We start from the raw sequence: 21,655 nt of genomic DNA, 5'->3' as shown, positions 1-21,655 counted from the left end.
GGTTCAAAAGGGGACCCCATAAGGAAAGTCAGGACTAAGGACAAATCCCATTGCGGCATAACGAATGGCTTTGGAGGATATTGATTTAGAAGACCTTTCAAGAATCTGATAACAATAGGGGATTTAAATAAAGATGGTTGGTCTGGAAGACATATGAAGGCTGACAAGGCCGATAAATAACCTTTAATGGTAGCCACTGCACAACCTTTCTGCGCCAGAGATAGAGCAAAAGACAAAACGTCCGATAGATGAGCATGTAAAGGATCAATCTGCCTCTCTCCACACCACGCAACAAATTTAGACCACCTATTAGCGTAGATAGATTTAGTGGAGTGTCGCCTGGCCGCTAATATAACATCCACTACCTCAGGCGGGAGAGAGAAGGAACTCAGGTTGCCCCGTTCAATCTCCAGGCATGTAGGTGCAGACTCTGGAGGTTGGGGTGTAGAACCTGCCCCTGCGACTGTGAGAGGAGGTCTGCCCTGAAAGGGAGACGGAGCGGCGGGCACATTGAGAGTTGGAGAAGGTCGGAGTACCACACCCTCCTTGGCCAATCCGGAGCTATTAAGATTACTAGAGCCCGGTCTTGGCGAATCTTCCTCAATACTCGAGGAATCAAGGGTATGGGAGGAAACGCGTAAAGCAACTGGCCGCACCAGGTCATTTGAAACGCGTCCCCCAACGCTTCCTGCATCGGATACTGAAGGCTGCAAAACAACGGACAATGCGCGTTCTCTCGAGTGGCGAACAGATCTACCCGAGGAAACCCCCACTTCTGGAAGATTAAACGGACTTGATCTGGATGGAGACGCCACTCGTGGTCTGCCGAGAAGTGGCGACTGAGACTGTCCGCACGCACGTTCAAAACTCCGGCCAGATGGTTTGCTATCAAGCAAATCCGATGGTCCTTTGCCCAGGACCATAGTCGAAGAGCTTCTCTGCAGAGAAGGTACGACCCCACTCCTCCCTGCTTGTTTATGTACCACATCGTGGTAGTATTGTCCGTTAGGACCTGTACCGACTGACCACGAAGGGAAGGGAGGAAGGCCTTGAGAGCCAGACGTACAGCCCGTAACTCTAACAGATTGATGTGAAAAATCTGTTCCTCTGGAGACCAAAGACCTTTGATCTCCAGATCCCCCAGATGAGCTCCCCACCCTAGAGTGGAAGCATCCGTTATGACTGTGGCCACTGGTGGCGACTGCTGGAACGGCTTTCCTTGTGAAAGATTGTTGCTTGCAATCCACCACTTCAAATCCACAGCAGCATCTCTGGAGATCTTGACAGTACCCTCTAGATCCCCTCTGTGTTGAGACCACTGCCTTCGGAGGCACCACTGAAGAGCCCTCATGTGCCAGCGAGCATGCGTGACCAACAGAATGCAGGAGGCAAAAAGACCGAGCAGACGAAGGACCTTGAGGACTGGAACTACCGCTCCATTTCGAAACATTGGAACCAAATCCTGAATATCTTGAATCCGCTGAGGCGGAGGAAAGGCCCGACCCAATGTTGTATCCAGTACTGCCCCTATGAACAGGAGGCGCTGAGAGGGCTCTAGGTGAGATTTGGGCTCGTTCACCGAAAAGCCCAGGTCGAACAACAACTGGGTTGTTGACTGCAGATGACGCAACACAAGCTCCGGGGACTTGGCTTTGATTAACCAATCGTCCAAGTAAGGGAATACTGCTATCCCCTTCCTTCTGAGCTCTGCCGCAACCACCGACATCACCTTCGTGAAGACTCGAGGTGCTGAAGTAAGACCAAACGGAAGTACCGCAAACTGGTAGTGTTGCGATCCCACCACAAACCGGAGATACTTCCTGTGTGACTTGAGTATCGGGATATGAAAGTAAGCATCCTGCAAGTCGACAGACACCATCCAGTCTTCCATGTTCAACGCCAAAAGCACCTGTGCTAGGGTCAGCATCTTGAACTTTTCCTGCTTGAGGAACCAATTCAAGATCCTCAGGTCCAGAATTGGTCTCAAACGACCATCCTTCTTGGGAATCAGGAAATACCTTGAGTAAACTCCTTGACCCCTTTCCTGCTCCGGGACCAACTCCACCGCGCCCTTTAAAAGGAGGACTTCTACCTCCTGTTCTAGCAACAGGAGGTGTTCTTGTGAACAATACGAAGGGCGGGGCGGGATGAGGGGCGGAAACTCCCGAAAGGGAAGGGTGTAGCCTTTTCCCACAACACTGAGAACCCAAGTGTCCGACGTAACAGTCTCCCATTTGGTGAGAAAATGCTGTAATCTTCCCCCTACAGGAGAGGAGTGAGTGGGAAATGGTGGAAGCCTAAGGCTGCTTCCCCTGCTGCACCCCGCCAGAGGATGAGGAAGAGGCAGAGTGCTGCTGAGAGGCTCCCCTGGTGCGGACCCTACCCCTCCCCCTAAAAGATCTATAGGGATGGGAGGAGGCAGGTTGCTGATATCTTCCCCGAAAGGAAGAGGAGGAAGAGCCACGCCCAAATCCACGAAACCTCCTGAAGAATCTGGAAGAGGCCGTGGAAGAAGGAGCTTGGAGTCCCAACGACTTAGCCGTGGCCCTGCTCTCCTTAAAACGTTCCAAGGCCGAATCAGCCTTAGCCCCAAACAGTTTGTCCCCATCAAACGGGAGATCCAACAATGTGGACTGTACATCTGCCGAAAAGCCCGAGTTACGGAGCCAGGCCTGTCTTCTTTCCACCACAGTTGTGCCCATTGCTCTGGCTACCGAGTCGGTGGTATCCAGTCCCGTCTGGATAATTTGGGTCGCAGCAGCCTGGGCATCAGAGACAAGATCCAAAAGACCCTGGGGAAGCTCTGTAAACGAAGAGGAGATGTCATCCATCAGAGCATGAATATACCTCCCCAGGATACAGGTTGCATTGGTGGCTTTTAACGCCAAACTGCAAGACGAAAAAATCTTCTTCGACTGCGCCTCTAGCTTTTTTGAATCTCTGTCCCCAGGCACCGTCGGAAAAGAACCAGGCGCTGACTTGGACGAACAGGAGGCCTGCACTACCAAGCTCTCCGGCGTAGGGTGCCTAGATAGGAAACCAGGATCAGTTGGAGCCGTCCGATACCTCCTGGCCACGGCTCTGTGAACTGCTGGGGAAGATGCCGGCCTCTTCCACACCTCTAAAACCGGATCCAGCAGAGCGTCATTAAAAGGTAACAGAGGCTCCGCCGCGGCTGAGGCCGGATGCAACACCTCTGTCAAAAGGTTTTGTTTCGCCTCCACCACCGGCAAAGGCAGGTCCAAAAAACTAGCTGCCTTCCGTACCACTGTATGAAAGGAAGCAGCTTCCTCAGTATATTCCCCCGGGGACGAAAGGTCCCACTCAGGGGAAGTGTCCAGCCCACTGGCCGACTCCAGTCCACGCAGCCCATCACCCGAGTCCTCTAGCTCTCCTTCCTCTAGGGCTCGTTGGTACTCCTGCTCTTCTAGTACCCGGAGAGCACGCCTCCTTGAATGCAGTCGTTGCTCAATCCGCGGAGTCGACAATGCCTCCGCCGAAGTCGGAGATCGGCGCCGATCTTCCGAAGCCACCGACGCCGCATCCGGCGCCACAGGTAACTTCGGCGCCGACTGAAGAGCAGCTGAAACGGATGGACCCAACGGAGTCACAGGCCGAAATCTCGACGTCGACGGGATGGAAATCCCTGGGGCCAATCCCTCCGAAGCCACCGGAGCGGCCACCGGCGCCGACACTGGCGCCGAGCCCACGTTCCCAAACGGGAGAAAGGGCATAAAGGGTGCCGGCCGAAGAGGCGCAGGATCACCCAAAGAAAAGGCCAAAGGCCCAGCCGGAGCACCCCCTGGAGCCATCTGTTGGAAGATGGCATACATCGCATTCAAGAATGCGGAACTATCGGCTCCAGGGGTGGGAAAAGCCGGATACTGGGGTGCCTGTCTCGGAGGCGACCCCGATGCCGGCCTCGGCGTCTGCGCCGGAGAAAACACTTGAGGCTCCAATACCTCAATCACCGACGCCTGTCCAGGCGAAGTTGGAGACGCCGGAGAGGGCAACGGCGTCGAAGGATGCGGCGTCACTGTGGGGCTGACCTCCCATGTTCTTCGGCGCCGATCCGGAGACCTGGAACGAGCCTCCCTTGAATGACGCCGAGATTCTCTACGGCGCCGGGAGTCTCGATGACGCCGATGTCTCGGAGAAGACTTCTTGTGATGCTTCTCCTTTGACTTGGCCATAAACAGCTTCGCCTCACGTTCTTTAAGGGCCTTCGGATTCATGTGCTGACATGAATCAGAAGTCGAGACGTCGTGGTCGGAGCTCAAACACCAAAGGCAATCGGAATGAGGATCCGTCACCGACATCTTGCCTCCACACTCACGACAAGGCTTAAATCCAGACTTTCTCTGCGACATTATTTCCACAGAGAAAGAGTACGCAGCAAGATATACACTGTAACCGCAAGAGTAACAGTTGCTCCCTCGAAGATAACCGTTTTGAATGCACGGAAAAAAGGGAACTGACGTCCGCACGTCGTCGAGGACCTCTTATTGCCTGTATGACGTCAGACGGCGTTGCGTGGGCAACAGTGACGTCCTCGTCGACGTGCAGAGACTAGTAAGAAGATTTCCGTCGAATGCTGGCGCCATGGGAGTATTCATGAGGTGAGGAATCCACAGGTAGTTGTATCCATCAGAAATATGTTGATATTGGGACAGAGACAGACGAGAGGTGGAAGACAGGTGCAATAGAGACAAAAAGACAGAATAGATGAGAAAGTCAGGTGAGTGAGAGGAAGACGTGTATTACAAGATCTGTGAGAAAGATGCAGTTCAGATAGACAGCAGGAGTGGGAAAGAGACAGCAACAGGTAAGAAAGAGAGGTGAGAAAGATAATAAAAAAGTTAGCTAACAGACAGTAGGGGGGAGTTGAGAGTGGATCAAAGGCCGTTGGAGTCACTTTCTGTGATGCCACTGAGGGAAAAGAACATGTGATGTTTGGCATTTTGGTGAATTGACGTCAATGCGTATAATTACACTCTTGATTCATGGACATAGGCTGTCCCGGAGAACCTCATGGCACAAATGCACGCATATTGTCCTAATTAATGGATGTTCAAATGTAATTCATTTTGAAAAACTGATTCACTTGTGTTGGCTACAGAAATTGGCTTTACAGAACTCTATCTGGCAAATTGTGTAAATGACAATTTTGATCCTGAGAAGTAGCCCACTATCAAAATGTGGTCCTATTTAGCGTGGTCATGATGACACCTTTCTTCCCGTAGTCTTGGTGATGTGGAGTATTACTCAGTATGGACTTCCAGAAACAAAGTGATTTAGTCTCCATTTTTTGCAGTTTTATTCAGTGCAAACTCGGCCCAAGGGCATTGAGGGATTTTTATGAGCCCCAGTGTCATTGCACAAGGTCAGATTGTTTTTTTTTTCTATTCGGAAAGATTGAATGATGTGCAGAGAATCACAGGATGCTGAGCTGATGCCAGTTCCAAAGTCGACCTCATCGCATACTCAGCATATCATGCAATACACATGACCGTTTGACAACTATGAAGAGGCGTATTGTAAGAAACTGGAAGAATACATCCAACCTAAACATGAAAACATGGGTATAGAAGTAGTTTTATATGGAAATCGAGGTTTATCTTTTGTGTTGTACATGACATATATTATGAACTGCATTCGTTATGTAAAGTTTAGTTTATCATCTAACCTTCTAAACTTCCAGATATATTAAAATAAATCTCAACATGGAAAGGCAGTTCCACGAGGAACATCCCTTAACATTCCATAACTGGGAGCCTCTTCCATTCCAAGATGAAGGTTTTCTTCCTTAAAGGGACCAGCTCATTGTATAACATTTGAGATTCCATCTCATCCTCTTTAGGATCAGGTTGAGTCACAAAATACTGTTTTTGTTGAAAGGCTGCGAAAAAGCAAAGATTGCCAGTTCATAATTTACAAACATTAATAATAATAATAATAATTATGCTACTTGTAAAGCGCATGGCGACTTCTCACAAAGTGTCCCAGAGGTAGGAGGCTGATTGGAAAGAAGAGTTGCGCACAGACAAGAAAAACTTAACTTGATCAAAAAGCCAAGTTTTCAAACTTTTCCCCAAAAATCAATTTGGAGGGGGCTAGCTGAAGCTCCAGAGGTAATGAGTTCCAGATTTTAGGACTCACATGACCAAAAGCACAGTTAAAGTTATTACAAATATATCTCTATTTTTTACAATATCAAAAATATTTCCAATATATATTTTCGGTAATATTAGATTGAATTTAATAAAAACCACATCTCCCTTTTAGTGAACTTGAGGTGCCCATATCTTTTTGAGGTTAGGGAATCAAGAGCTGATCAAGTGCAGTAGCCTCTCCATGAAACTAAGCTATTACATTATTCAATATATAAATACAAAAACAGCAGGTATACAGCATGCCTCAAGGACCTCTACCCTATATCCCCATATCGTCCATGAACATCACAGGCCTGTCACTCGCACAAGGTGACAAGGTACCTAAGTCAAGTGGAACACTGTACCTGCTTTCCCACAGAAAAACGATGACAATCATGATGACCAGCAGAATGATGCCCAGTGTGGATAGTGTGATGGTCATCAGGGGTAACCCTGGGAAGAGCAAAAGACATCAGTATTATACATACATACTCCACAGACGTATTCATCTCACTTGTTATACACATTTTGAGAGACCTGGAAGGAGCATGCTCACCCCTAGGGGATTTGGGTTTAACTGGCCATGCATATACATTGTCAAAAGAGCAGGAAATGGGGATCATAGCATGCGGGCAAATGGAGGACGATATGTATGGCAATAGCAGTATCTAATATAACGGGTACACACCGGATGGAGAGAGTGTGCAGGTGGTTGGCTCAGCAATCCAACGAATAACTCAAGAGGTGGCCACACTACAGTCACGATCATACCCGCACATCGTCCCACAATCATGCTATCTTTGCACCATATGATGAAACAACAAGGGACATGTGACCAAGCACATATCGCAATTATTTTGTCACATTTGTGCCTATAAAATGAGATAACATTGAATTCACACTCAGTACTGTGAACAAATTGCTTGCAAAAAATACAAGAGATTTTACATGGGTGGGCGCTATATGCACCAGTGAGCTGGTGGGGCTATGGAATGCGCACAAGGACACCATGAAATTGGTCTGTAAAATAAAAGATTACCAATGCATTCATATTAAATAAAACACACAAGGATGAATTGTAGATGTATTCACCCAAATCCATGCTTCCCAAAGACTTTTCTATTAGGCCCCTTGCATAAATGAATGAGTGTGTTTTTATGTACCACACATTGGGTGTAGTTTTTAAAAAAAGATACAATGCCTGGAAAAAGGAAGGAAGGTAGAACTTTATCAGCAAGCTGGAGATTTGTTTTCATAGTTCGGGCCAGATTTACAAGAAAGTGGCCCATCAGCCGTGACGCACCACTTTACTTGCGCCCCCTTGAACCCTCCTAACGACACCATTTGTGCCCCATATTTACAACACAGCGCCCCATGGTGCACGTTAGGGCAGTATGGTCAAAATGTATGAAGCCACTTTGGTACTTTGCAGGATTAGCACCATAATTTGTGGGGCTAATCCTGTAAAGTAAAGGGAGGCCCATTGAAAGTAATGGGTGCGTAATTTTAACGCCTGCTCTGAGCAGGTGTTAAAAATGACGCACAAAATGGCATAGTGCATTGTTGTAAATTTCACTGCACCAATTTTATAGGCCTCACTGCAGGGGAACACCCCCTTTGCATAACTTATGCCTGGCGCAAGCATAATGTGGTGCAAGAGGTTACAAAGTGGCACAATGCAAGCATTGCCCCACTTTGTAAATACGGCAAAGGAGAATGTCCTCCTTAATGCCACATTAGTGTAAAAAGAAAAAATGAAGCTAGTCTGGCGCTAAGTGTCACTAGGGCCTTGTAAATCTGGCCCCGGTGCCTCTAACATTAAAAGGTTGGGGTTCCTGCACTTTGGAGATAACTACCCAACCAATAGTAATGAGGTTTCCCTTGCAAAGAGAACAACATTTAAACAATAAGCAAATTCTTGTTACCTGGGTTAGGTCAGCTCTAACAGCAGGAGAACACTTGTCAACATTGCAGAACAAATGAAGTGCTATATTTTCTCATGGATCTTGGATTTCATTTTGGATTTCATGTGTACCTCTAGGGAGGGCAGGGACCCATTCCAGAAATACAATACAGTTGTCAGATTTTGTTTGAGGTTCCACGGGGCAGACAGAAGTTACTGGGTCCCAACTGTAGGGCCAATGGTTGTTTACAACTGGTGTCCTGGAGCCTGTCCTACTATAGTTCTGTAAACTCAGCCAAGTACAACCACATTTCACACACATGATAGTGAGAGCAAGCAGTCACAGGCTTCTCAGTGAGGTGGTGTGGGGGACACAAGCTCAGCAGTCAACAATACCTCAAGAGACGCAATGTTTACAAGACCCAGCCTGAGGCTTGGTTTTTCAAAGAAAGTAAGTATTTTTTAATCACACAATTGTACTAAATTGTCCTCAACACTGCAAAATGCAATGTGTTATACATGTTAGTATTCGTTGGTGCGATCTGTCTTTGTGGTGCTGCGTTCTCCCAGATCCCTATCAATGCTCTACTGGGTGCCCCCCTCTCTGCTGCGTGCATCCCTCTGTGTCAACAATCAAGTGCAGGTGCAGCACTTCCATGCTCACAGTCAAATACACACACTGTTCAATCTTACTCCCTTGCTGTACAGTGATGGCACATTCATGTCCTCATTGACCCCACACAGTCCTCCTACATTTCTGCTGTGGAGGCCATAATGAGTAAGAAGTTCTCTGGGGTGTTCATGGAAGTCAAGTGCATTCTGTGTCCATCTGATTGCCGTCCCAGTGTCAGTCCTTTGAATCCGTGGCATTAGCACAGGTGCAGCCCTGGTGCAGTGTTCTGAAATGGATGTGGTAATATGGCCCCACCTGGGATTGGGCCAACAGTCACAGTAGTTGCAACCCCTCTCTCAGCCTACAACTATCATGGCAGTTAAATCCCTGTTTGGGTCTCTGTTGATCACACAGTTGCACCCCAGACTAGGCTTGCGTAGATAACGGCAGTTGCCTTTCCTGCCTGGACCCTGGATAAGAGACCAGTGGGGTTCTTGTGCAGTCAGCTTTCTGTATGTCCTACAGTCTCCGAGGACACACTGGGTTTCTCTCCTCTAAGCTGTACTCCTCCAGGACCAGGCAGGCTCTCTCCATTCCTCAGAAGTCAGCCAGGCTTCTCAGTACTTCAGGTAGGGTTGCCACCTGGCTTTTTTGGAACTGACATGTCCAGTAGTTTAATGTCCCAGGTGGTATATGCGAATTAAGAAAATTAACTAACACAAATATTTTTAGCCCTTATCTGTACATTCCTAAAACAGTAATTATACGAAAGCACAAAGGGCCAGCTGTACAAAGGTTTTTTTCTGTGCTCAAACTGCCTGATTCGCAGAATCAGGACGTTTGCGCACAGAAAAAAAGAATTTTGGTGTGTACAAATGCTATTTTGCGATTCAGTAATCTATTTACTGAATCACAAAATAGGTTTGCGAGTTGCAGTTAGGAAGGGGGGTGCCAAGGGCGTCCCTTCCTAATTGCAAGTCACAGCGGTATGTATGATTGTTTTGTGACCATGAATGCGTTCGCAAAGGAATCGCAGTAAACACCAATTTCAAATTGCCCCCACAGAGCACTGCCTACTCTTAAGAAATTATATTTCATTTTTTGCTTTTTAAACGCAGCCCATTTTCCTTTAAGCAAAAACGGGCTGCATTTAAAAAAAAGAAAAACATATTGCTTTATTTGGATGTGGATCCACTGTCTGGCACTGCAGAAATATGTTGGAGTGGTTCTTCTTTTCTAGTGTCCTCCTCGAGCTTCACTCTAGGCACAGCCTTTGTGTAGAGCAACGCTTCTCACTGCAGGTAGCTCTGGCGCTGTCTCTAACCTGGAGCACCCACAGGATGCCAGGGCAAGGATCTGGGAATACTCATACTAACAAGCATTTCGACAAGCTCAGTCCCTGTGGCACAGATAAAACGTTTTGGTCACATTACTAATCCCTTCTAAAAACACCATATGCTGCCACCACCAATTTATACACTCTTTCCAGGACAGTAGTTCTTTGCCTACATTGAAGGCATGCTTTGTGTGCCCCTCCGAATAACAGGACACGTGCAGGACCTGACGTGGTCAGGTACAGGCCTCTGTGCACAGGCTAGATTAAAATAAAAACCACCATGCAAGATACACGTGAAGTTTGGTGCTCAGGTAAGGGGGGTAACACCTGTTTACCAAGCAGGTGACATTCCTGTCTCAAAATCAGTCTTAAAAGCACTCAAGAAGGATAAAATACCAAATAGAAATAACTTAAAATGTGGCTTTTTGTACATTAGATTCTTTCAGGCCTGTTTTTGTAGTGGATATGTTTGCTTGGATTGCCATGGTATGTTCTGTCTCTCATCTTTTCTAGCGCTTTGATGCCTTCTGGTTTAACACACTTTAGAAATACCACATAGAAATAGAAACTTAAACTTTGTCATGAGCCGCTTTGCAAATGTATTTAACTCATGTAAGGGGCCCATAATTAAGAATCCCGGATCTGATATTTGCATAGCTACTGTGAAAGGTTTTGAGCCAAAAGGCCTCTGGTCCTCTCTTTATGTACCTGGAAAAGTATGTTGGTGTCTAATGACGGTAAAGGAATCTGAGAGGCTGCAGGTTTAACAAGCCTTCGTGTCTGAATTGAATTCACTTCTTAAGCTGTGTGGCTTATACCGACTAAATGTTGGACCTCTTTAAATACACTTTGAAGAGCATTTAACATTTTAAAAATACATTAATTTAGAACTCATATGTATCTTGTAAAATATTGACAATTATGGCAGACACTCCTCTCAATACAAGCTACCTACTTGCCATTGGCCACCTTCCCTTTATCTGAGCTAGATCAATTCATTAAATTTTTAGCAAGACCAGGCTCCACACATTGGCAGATACAGTTTCTCAAATGTAAAATTACAGAGTCTGCAGAACCTAGATGGTGAGCTCAGGTTAGTCTCCTTTGTCTTTAGGCTGGTCATTGACAGTCCTACCCTTGGACTGGTTTTGCTTGGGCCTTTTCTGCAGTTGATGTCTGTGGTTCACATTGTCCGTAAATTCTCTTAAGGCCAAGATCCTGCACATAACTGAAAACTGGGGGTGTTTAGGGAATTTGGGATGGAAGCTATTGGCTGGTCTGAGCAAATGGTTCTTTTCTGGAGGTCTGCAGCATCAGCCATCAGTCTCTACTGATGTCCCTGTTGAAACAAACACTCATTGGCGATAAGGAGGATACCTGGGAAGGGAAACCACTGCTCTGGCCTGGCAAGCCCATACTAGCTGGACATTTTAGTGGAGCTGGTGGCTGGTTGGAACAAGGAATCGTGGTTCTGGAGCTCAGTAGGTAGCAGTCAGTAGCCTTCACAAAATGTATCTCTAAGTGGCTTGAGTAGGCCTTAAACAAAGACTTCACTTAGGATGCCACATATTACCTGTCTTCCCTGAGGGCTTCTAGGCATGCAGCTCTAGATCAAAACCACAAGCACTACAAGTTACTGTAGGCTGTTCTGGGCTCCCATCCCTCTTTATGCTGAAAACGGCTTTTTGGCAATCAGTAGTCCATTATTGACCCAGCCAGCTTAGTACACCAGAAATCCTTAAGATGTGAATCCCAACACCTAACATAAGAAAGACAGGCTGTAGAATGATGTGATGCACCTAAATACCAATTCCAATTCTCCATGATCTTGGGCAAACTAAGAGCAAGCACTAGAAGACATAAACAACTAAATGAAAAAGCAAAGCCTGATTACGATCTTGGCAGAAGGGTCATTCCGTCACCAACATGACAGATATCCCGTCCGCCATATTACAAGTTCCATTATATCCTATGGAACTTGTAATATGGCGGACGGGATACCCATCACATTTGTGATGGCGTATCCCATCCCCCAAGATCGTAATCAGGTCCTACATCCCACAGACTACTAGTACATTTGTTCTATCTTTCTGTTGCGAGAAATTGTTTATTTGCACTTTATCACACAATTTATAGGCCCTTATTACACATGGGCTGGTAAATTCTGAACTCTGTGCAAATCCTCATGTACCCAGAGATCTGAATACTGAATACTGCCCTTCTTTAAATTTTCTGCTTACAATTTTATTTTTAATGTATTCATTATTACTTTTTTCAATTCCATTACTAATTTATTTTAAATATAATAAGTTTTAGAATATGCTATTAAATGGTTGTGGGGTTGCTTGGAGTGCAGTTTATAGTTATATGTAAATTTTACCGATTAACTTTAAAAATACTTTTTGGGATTAAATAATTATAATTTTATCTGTTGATTTATAATGCTTAAAAATATTGTAGATTACATTTCGGGAATGTTAGTGATATTAATTTTAGTTTTTAAAATTTGAAGATTTCAGTTTACAAATGGGGTGCTCTGTTTAAATTAATATTCACTTTAAAGGAAAACAGTTTAGCGTTTAGAATTGTTTTTGACCTTTACATTAATTACATTAATTGTATTCATTTCCTATAATTTTATAATAAAACTGACTTATTTACAATATTTTACCTACTGTTTTATACAGAAATAAATTCAATATTTAAATAAATTAAATACCTCACATGTACCGCAAAACAATAAAATATATATATATGTGTGTATATATAAACATTTAAATAAAATCTGTGCTTGATAATATGATATTCATGAATATGTATCAAGTACATATTTAATTTTAAACATGTTTAATTATTTACAATTAGAATATAGTAATGTAACCCTAGCCCCATTATTCATCTATTCTTTCTTCACCATTTGTGGGTGCGGAGTTAAAATAGTATTTTCCCCTTTGCCCAATATATGCACTTTTTCAGGTAAATGTAATTGGAATTGGACTTAGAGTTGCAAATTTGAGCCCTTCCCTTGCAAAATATTTGCGCTACTCCAGTGTTTGTGGCCTGGTGTCAGAATAGTAAATTTGCACTTCTCCGCATATATATGAACTTTCCAAAATGTAGAGTTTGAATTGTAAATCAGAACTGCCACCACAACAATATAAGAAGTGTAAATCTGACTATTGCTCAGTAAAGAGGCTTTCCCCAATGTCTATGGGCCTGGAATTAGAATGGTATATTTGACACCCCCAACATAAACACTTTGGTCAAAATAAGTGGGTCTGAATTTAGAATAGTAAATCTACTTCTTCCACAATATATTCACTTCCACCAATGTTTTTGCGCCTGAAGTTATACTAGTAAATCTGACTCCCATCAAATTTCAGCACTTCCATTATTGTGTGTTTGACTGTGCTTAGAATAGAAAATGTGTCCCCCGCAATTCTACAATGTAGTTAGCCTAGTAAATTTGACTCCCTCCTCCCACTCCAATTAGATAACACATTCCCCAGTGTAAGTGGTAACAGAGTTAGAATAGTAAATCTGACTCCAAAATATATGCATGTTCCCCAACATAAGTTGAATTGGAGTTAACACAGTAAATCAGAACCCCACAAAAAATGTGCTTTCCCTAATGTATAATATGGATAGTAAATCAGACTCCCCCCTTCTCGAACATTTGAAATGTCCCAATAATTGTGGGCCTAGTTAAAACTGTAAATATGCATTCCTTTCAAATACATGCACTTTCCTCAATGTTTATTTGACTGGAGGAAGAATAGTAAATACGACCTGCTCAGTGTAGGCACTTTTCATAATGCAAGTTGGACTGAAGTTAGAATAAGAAATTCAAATTCACTTTAAAGTATGCACTTTCCCTTATTAGTGATGGGCTGTAATTGTTACCATTCTCCCGCCAATTCCTCTCCTTTAAATGTTTAGAGGTAGAAAGTATTCATTAAGGACTGTCATCCACTCTGTGATGGATAACTATGAGTCAAAATGATGTCTCTTTAACTCAGTAACCATGCTAAGCTCCATTTTATTGAAATATACAGCACTGTGCTTAGGTTCGGGACTAATGTGATCAGTGGTATAGTAGCTAACATGTATTAAATAGTAGCTAATATGTATTAAATACAGCGGTGGAAACAAATTCTGACTCAAAAAGTGTTGCAGGGAACAAGAATCCCACCCTCAGCTCGTGTAAAGTAATGCAGAATTCTGTCTGCACACTGCTAATGATTTCACATGTACACATTTGAAGGTACCACAGACATATATCGTCTTTATTAAGAAACGTTGTACATTTGTAGGAGTTGGCTGCCCACTTTACAAACGTTATCCTGAAATAGTAAGGCCCTGAAAGTGAAGAGCCCGAGGCCCTGCCTAATTCGAATTGCCAGTTAGCTGTAGGGTGGTGAAAGTGATGCAGTTGATAAGAGTGTGGGCCTATAGCTCCACAGTTAGACAAATGTTTTTATACATGAATGCTTAACACCCTTAATTTAAAATAGTGCTCTTATTAGTCTCAAATAACAATCATATGGATTTAAGAAAAACAGATGGGGCAGATTTGCTATAATTTTGCATCAGGATTACATCTTTTTTGTGGCTCAGCCCCAGTGCAAAATCATTTTTGCCAATTACTAAGCCATGTAAATCCACTTTGTTTTCGTAAATACAAAGTACTGCTGCTTTGCGCTGGGAAGATGTCCATGGGTGGAGCATGGGCATTCCCATGCATCCAGCCATGGATTTTAACACATTCCCAGATTCACTAAAGCTAGTAGACCTGATAATGCAGCAAAATGCTATGCTTCCCCAGTGAAGGTTATCAAGGAGAGATATGTTTATTCCTCCATGTTACTTTCTTTTTGTATGTGTGTTGCATTCTGCAGCACAAATAGAAATATGGATATGCCTCTAAGGATTGTATTTGTCCAGGTAGGCATCCCTTGCTGCAGAAAAACAATCCTGCCCATAATGCAGGCTCCCTGCGCTGGTGCTAGGCAGTCTCAAGTGAGCCAGTGCAGGAAGACAGCTGAAGAGCACCATAACTCAAATATGGACCTATTCAGCTCTCTCTCATTTATGCAATGCAGTGCTGCAACTTGCCTTGCTCTACTGCGTTGCTTGGATTTTGAGCAAATCTGCCCTATAATTTGAATCTAACGAAGATCGTTCATTTATTTCATTTGATGTAGAATCTTTAGAACTCAGGGTAGCCAATTCATGTTTTGCATCGTCTTGTTCGAGGCCTGAGGCTTTTTCAAGGTGGCTCTAAGACATTGTACAACACAACTAATTGACAATCTTTTATATATACATTTCAAGGTTGTTTTGTGTGACCACACCAGTGTTACACTACACTGAAGTTGAGAAGGAGTAAGGATGTGATAGTGCAGTACTCTAGTTACTTGTCTCATCCGCATGCTGTGGTTATGGAGGGTACTAATGGGACATATCTTTTTGGTAGCAAATTTAAGGGCCTAGTAGGTGGGATATCATGGGACCCCAACAAACAGGGTTAGGGACATGCTTTCATGGTTTTGCAGTTTCCTGTATGGTGGTGGGGAAGCTTATTGACAGGAAAGTCTCTAAGTTATCATTCAGTACTCATCTCACGATCAGAGGGAGTGGGTGGGTAGGCCTAATTAAATTGGAAGTATATGGGGAAATAAAGTATTAGGTAGCAGATGGACCTGAGCCTTTGTGGGAGATGTCTAGTTCTCATATACCTTTTGAAAGATCAGTATTCTTAAGTCCATGTGAAATTTGAAGGCTGCGAGTGAAAGCTTGAGCTTTGAAGTTCTTCATTGCTCCTAAAATATGCAGATTGGATATCAATGCATAAAGGAATAAGTTGGCTAGCGTGGTCTCCATCAACATAGTCAAAGTTCTAGATTTTAATATCTAATTTCTGATTCGTACAGTTATTTGTGTCGTGTTCATTCCCCAAGTTGTCAGTGTTACAGTGTGGGTTAGTGTGTAGAATTCCCCCTCGGCCAAATGGGTATGGGTCTAAATAAATAGCAAATGTGACTTAAAAGCCATCTAGTACGCTGTAAGTTTAAGTATAGTTTGCCAACAGCCAATAATATAGGCTTCATAAATACCTCTGGTTTCGCTGAAGATAAATAGTACTGTAAAGAAGAAGGGATACAGAAGAAAAGTTAAATTATTCGATGCCTGTATGTAGGAAAGTACCATCTTGCCTGGCATGTTACCCCCATTTTTCACTGTATATATGTTGTTTTAGTTGTATGTGTCACTGGGACCCTGGTAACCCAGGGCCCCAGTGCTCATAAGTGTGCCTGTATGTGTTACCTGTGTAGTGACTAACTGTCTCACTGAGGCTCTGCTAATCAGAACCTCAGTGGTTATGCTCTCTCATTTCTTTCCAAATTGTCACTGACAGGCTAGTGACCATTTTTACCAATTTACATTGGCTTACTGGAACACCCTTATAATCCCCTAGTATATGGTACTGAGGTACCCAGGGTATTGGGGTTCCAGGAGATCCCTATGGGCTGCAGCATTTCTTTTGCCACCCATAGGGAGCTCTGACAATTATTACACAGGTCTGCCACTGCAGCCTGAGTGAAATAACGTCCACGTTATTTTCACAGCCATTTTACACTGCACTTAAGTAACTTATAAGTCACCTATATGTCTAACCTTTACCTGGTAAAGGTTAGGTGCAAAGTTACTTAGTGTGAGGGCACCCTGGCACTAGCCAAGGTGCCCCCACATTGTTCAGAGCCAATTCACTGAACTTTGTGAGTGCGGGGACACCATTACACGCGTGCACTACATATAGGTCACTACCTATATGTAGCTTCACCATGGTAACTCCGAATATGGCCATGTAACATGTCTATGATCATGGAATTGCCCCCTCTATGCCATCCTGGCATTGTTGGTACAATTCCATGATCCCAGTGGTCTGTAGCACAGACCCTGGTACTGCCAAACTGCCCTTCCTGGGGTTTCTCTGCAGCTGCTGCTGCTGCCAACCCCTCAGACAGGCATCTGCCCTCCTGGGGTCCAGCCAGGCCTGGCCCAGGATGGCAGAACAAAGAACTTCCTCTGAGAAAGGGTGTAACACCCTCTCCCTTTGGAAAATGGTGTGAAGGCAGGGGAGGAGTAGCCTCCCCCAGCCTCTGGAAATGCTTTGTTGGGCACAGAGGTGCCCAATTCTGCATAAGCCAGTCTACACCGGTTCAGGGACCCCTTAGCCCCTGCTCTGGCGCGAAACTGGACAAAGGAAAGGGGAGTGACCACTCCCCTGACCTGCACCTCCCCTGGGAGGTGTCCAGAGCTCCTCCAGTGTGCTCCAGACCTCTGCCATCTTGGAAACAGAGGTGCTGCTGGCACACTGGACTGCTCTGAGTGGCCAGTGCCACCAGGTGACGTCAGAGACTCCTGCTGATAGGCTCCTTCAGGTGTTAGTAGCCTTTCCTCTCTCCTAGGTAGCCAAACCCTCTTTTCTGGCTATTTAGGGTCTCTGTCTCTGGGGAAACTTTAGATAACGAATGCATGAGCTCAGCCGAGTTCCTCTGCATCTCCCTCTTCACCTTCTGATAAGGAATCGACCGCTGACCGCGCTGGAAGCCTGCAAACCTGCAACATAGTAGCAAAGACGACTACTGCAACTCTGTAACGCTGATCCTGCCGCCTTCTCGACTGTTTTCCTGCTTGTGCATGCTGTGGGGGTAGTCTGCCTCCTCTCTGCACCAGAAGCTCCGAAGAAATCTCCCGTGGGTCGACGGAATCTTCCCCCTGCAACCGCAGGCACCAAAAAGCTGCATCTCCGGTCCCTTGGGTCTCCTCTCAGCACGACGAGCGAGGTCCCTCGAATCCAGCGACACCGTCCAAGTGACCCCCACAGTCCAGTGACTCTTCAGCCCAAGTTTGGTGGAGGTAAGTCATTGCCTCACCTCGCTGGGCTGCATTGCTGGGAACCGCGACTTTGCAAGCTTCTCCGGCCCCTGTGCACTTCCGGCGGAAATCCTGTGTGCACAGCCAAGCCTGGGTCCACGGCACTCTAACCTGCATTGCACGACTTTCTAAGTTGGTCTCCGGCGACGTGGGACTCCTTTGTGCAACTTCGGCGAGCACCGTTTCACGCATCCTCGTAGTGCCTGTTTCTGGCACTTCTCCGGGTGCTACCTGCTTCAGTGAGGGCTCTTTGTCTTGCTCGACGTCCCCTCTCTCTGCAGGTCCAATTTTCGACCTTCTGGTCCCTCCTGGGCCCCAGCAGCGTCCAAAAACGCCAAACGCACGATTTGCGTGTAGCAAGGCTTGTTGGCGTCCATCCGGCGGGAAAACACTTCTGCACGACTCTCCAAGGCGTGGGGGATCCATCCTCCAAAGGGGAAGTCTCTAGCCCTTGTCGTTCCTGCAGTATTCACAGTTCTTCAGCCTAGTAAGAGCTTCTTTGCACCAACCGCTGGCATTTCTTGGGCATCTGCCCATCTCCGAGCTGCTTGTGACTTTTGGACTTGGTCCCCTTGTTCCACAGGTACCCTCAGTCAGGAATCCATCGTTGTTGCATTGCTGATCTGTGTTTTCCTTGCATTTTCCCTCTAACACGACTATTTTGTCCTTAGGGGAACTTTGGTGCACTTTGCACTCACTTTTCAGGGTCTTGGGGAGGGTTATTTTTCTAACTCTCACTATTTTCTAATAGTCCCAGCGACCCTCTACAAGGTCACATAGGTTTGGGGTCCATTCGTGGTTCGCATTCCACTTCTGGAGTATATGGTTTGTGTTGCCCCTATCCCTATGTTTCCCCATTGCATCCTATTGTAACTATACATTGTTTGCACTGTTTTCTAAGACTATACTGCATATTTTTGCTATTGTGTATATATATCTTGTGTATATTTCCTATCCTCTTACTGAGGGTACACTCTAAGATACTTTGGCATATTGTCATAAAAATAAAGTACCTTTATTTTTAGTATAACTGTGTATTGTGTTTTCTTATGATATTGTGCATATGACACTAAGTGGTACTGTAGTAGCTTCACACGTCTCCTAGTTCAGCCTGAGCTGCTTTGCTAAGCTACCATTATCTATCAGCCTAAGCTGCTAGACACCCTATACACTAATAAGGGATAACTGGGCCTGGTGCAAGGTGCAAGTACCCCTTGGTACTCACTACAAACCAGTCCAGCCTCCTACACTGTAGTACATTAAGGAGCAATTTGGGGAGAGGATGAGCTTACCTCTGTAGTGGGTATTTAGGATCGGAGAGTGAAGAGGCCACTGTAGGCAGCTTATTTTCACTTATGACTAAGGTCTGGTGTGGCTGAAGGGTTCTCATATCTCTGTATTTAAGCATTGCTAAAGCACGGGCACGTACAAAAGATGGGGGGCATAGTCTGCTGTCCTATGGTGATAGCCATATTGAGGAGGTCAGAAATGTATGTAGAGTAGTATGTAGAGGAGTGGGGGGAGTCCAATGTTGTTCAAGGTGGCCATGTTGGAGTGGTTAAGGGTGTAATCCAATGAGTCTATATCTAAAGTATGCAGCAAGGACATTTGGGTGCATTGGTGATTTGGTTAACTGAAATGGGAAGGTCAGGAAAGGGCCAGGATACCTATGTATAGATGGTTAACATTAATTGTTTTATCGCGTCACCACCCATTTCTAGCCTTAGTTATTATCGGGGTTTGCACCACTTTTACATGATTTGATGCAAAAAAAACAAAATGTTATGGTTATCATGAAAGGCTTGCCACAATTCAACAAATTGATAATGTTATCAGTCGAAGTGAATATTTATGATCGCAAAGAGGAAGACATATTGTGGTTGTATCCTCTGTTCATAGTCACCGAATTTACCATCAGTAGGAGTGGTAGCCATTATGTTCTTTATCTCAGCTTTTATCTCCCAACAGAACACTACTCATGGGTCATCTGTGCTAATGCCATGGGAAACACTGACCTCCGCTCTTATGGCGAACTTTTCAATAAATACAGTTCAATGTCTTTATAAAGAAAGAAACGGGGCTGTCTGGTTCTCAAAGTCACTCTCTTGGCAAAAAAAGGAGTTAAATAGAAAAATCAGGAACCTACGGAAAATGGAGTCATTAAACAGCCACCCTGTTAGAAACACAATCGCAAACTTAAGATTAACTAATTGGAAAGCCGTCTGGTCTGTAAAACAGTCACATCTGGCTAGCGTGTGGCAAAATCTCCTTCAGTCAACTAGATCGAACAACAGCAAGTTCTTCTAGGCTCATATTAACACACTGGCAAATGGCAGGTTCGCCCATCACAAAGTAGGCATCTGTGAAGTGGACTGGATAAATCATGTCACTGCATTGCATCTGGGGACTCCAGTAGCTAACACGTCACCATCAGTTGTCACAAACCCCGATGGAGCCAGTTCAATAGCACCCTACCTGACCACCACTGAAGGTGCATGGTTGATCGAATTCAAAGTACAGCAGAAATTGAGATCAGACAAGGCTCCTGGACCAAATGGCATCCCAAATACCATGTTTAAACAGTGCCAAAACATTTTGGGCTGGTTATCTTACGCCCCTGCTCTCCCTGGCATTTTCTACTGACTCCATTCTGTCATCTTGGAGAGGCAGTATCTTGCACACTATCTTTAAATCTGGCACCAGGTCCGATCCTGTGAACTACAGATTAATCACCCTTAATGATGTAGAGGACAAAATATTTGTCTCCAATTTTCTAAGAGAGCTGGAAGCCAGAGAGTTAGTTAAAAACATCATACCCAAAACCCAGACAGGGTTTACGGCAGGATTGAACACATTGATCAATCTCTTAACAGTAACTCTTCTTGCCTAGAATGAACAAATTAGCTAATCTTTATGCTGCTTCATGGACCTGAAAGCGGCATTTGCATGGTCCAAGATGGCCAGGCAAGGAGTTACTGGAGATCATGGTGAATCTGTACTCTGATACTTGGGTGCAGGTTAAAATTGGTAAGGGTGATAAGCTTACTCTGAAGATTGCAACACCCATTGGCCCTTAAGCAAGGATATGTCCTTGCGCCATTCCTATTTAACATCTGTACGGCAGATTTAGCCGCCTTCTTGTCCGACGTGAAATATGATCCACCTAAGTTAGGTGGGGAACCAGTGAACTGTTTGCCATAAGTGGATGATATATTATAAGTCAGACCCCGATTGCCTTACAATGTTTAATAACCAAGCTGGCCGTGTACACTGAAACTCGGGGCCTGGAACTTAATTATAAGAAAACAAAAGTCATAAATTTTTCTGCCAGTCTGTGTGTTCTCTACAACAAATTTACTTGGAAGGTAGCCGAAAACCAGATGAAGCAGGTGAAATCCTATAAATATTTGGGAGTGCTTTTAGATGCAAAACTATCCTATAAGGATCACCTCCTCCATAGGAGAGCGTTGGCCCAGAAATTGGCAAATGGTTTACTGCAGAAGAAACTTGGAAGCACATCTCAGGTTTACCTGCTCCAGATCTTCAGTGCCAGATTTCTCCCATCCCTGACCTATGGATCTGAGTTATTGAAAGGGAATGTGTGTGTGTGAAGGGGGCGTGAATGTAGGGGGGTGGGTGGGCTTTGGAGAAGGGCTATGGGGGGGGCTAGCTGGAGGGGGAGGGGCGACCCCTATCAGTGACAGGGAAGG

General features: G+C 44.9%; 1 protein-coding gene across 1 annotated transcript in view; it reads right to left on the bottom strand.

Moving 5' to 3' along the window:
• IL7R (interleukin 7 receptor) overlaps nucleotides 1–21,655 on the bottom strand; it is a 208,114-nt gene that overhangs the window by 81,662 nt on the left and 104,797 nt on the right. The window contains exon 6 of the mRNA XM_069233382.1: nucleotides 6,518–6,605. Coding sequence (XP_069089483.1) covers nucleotides 6,518–6,605 — 88 coding nt within the window. The remainder of the gene's footprint in view (nucleotides 1–6,517; nucleotides 6,606–21,655) is intronic.

This window comes from Pleurodeles waltl, chromosome 1_1, assembly GCF_031143425.1.
Source record: "Pleurodeles waltl isolate 20211129_DDA chromosome 1_1, aPleWal1.hap1.20221129, whole genome shotgun sequence".
Classification (NCBI taxonomy): Eukaryota; Metazoa; Chordata; class Amphibia; order Caudata; family Salamandridae; genus Pleurodeles; species Pleurodeles waltl.
This window is presented reverse-complemented; position numbering and strand designations above follow the sequence as displayed.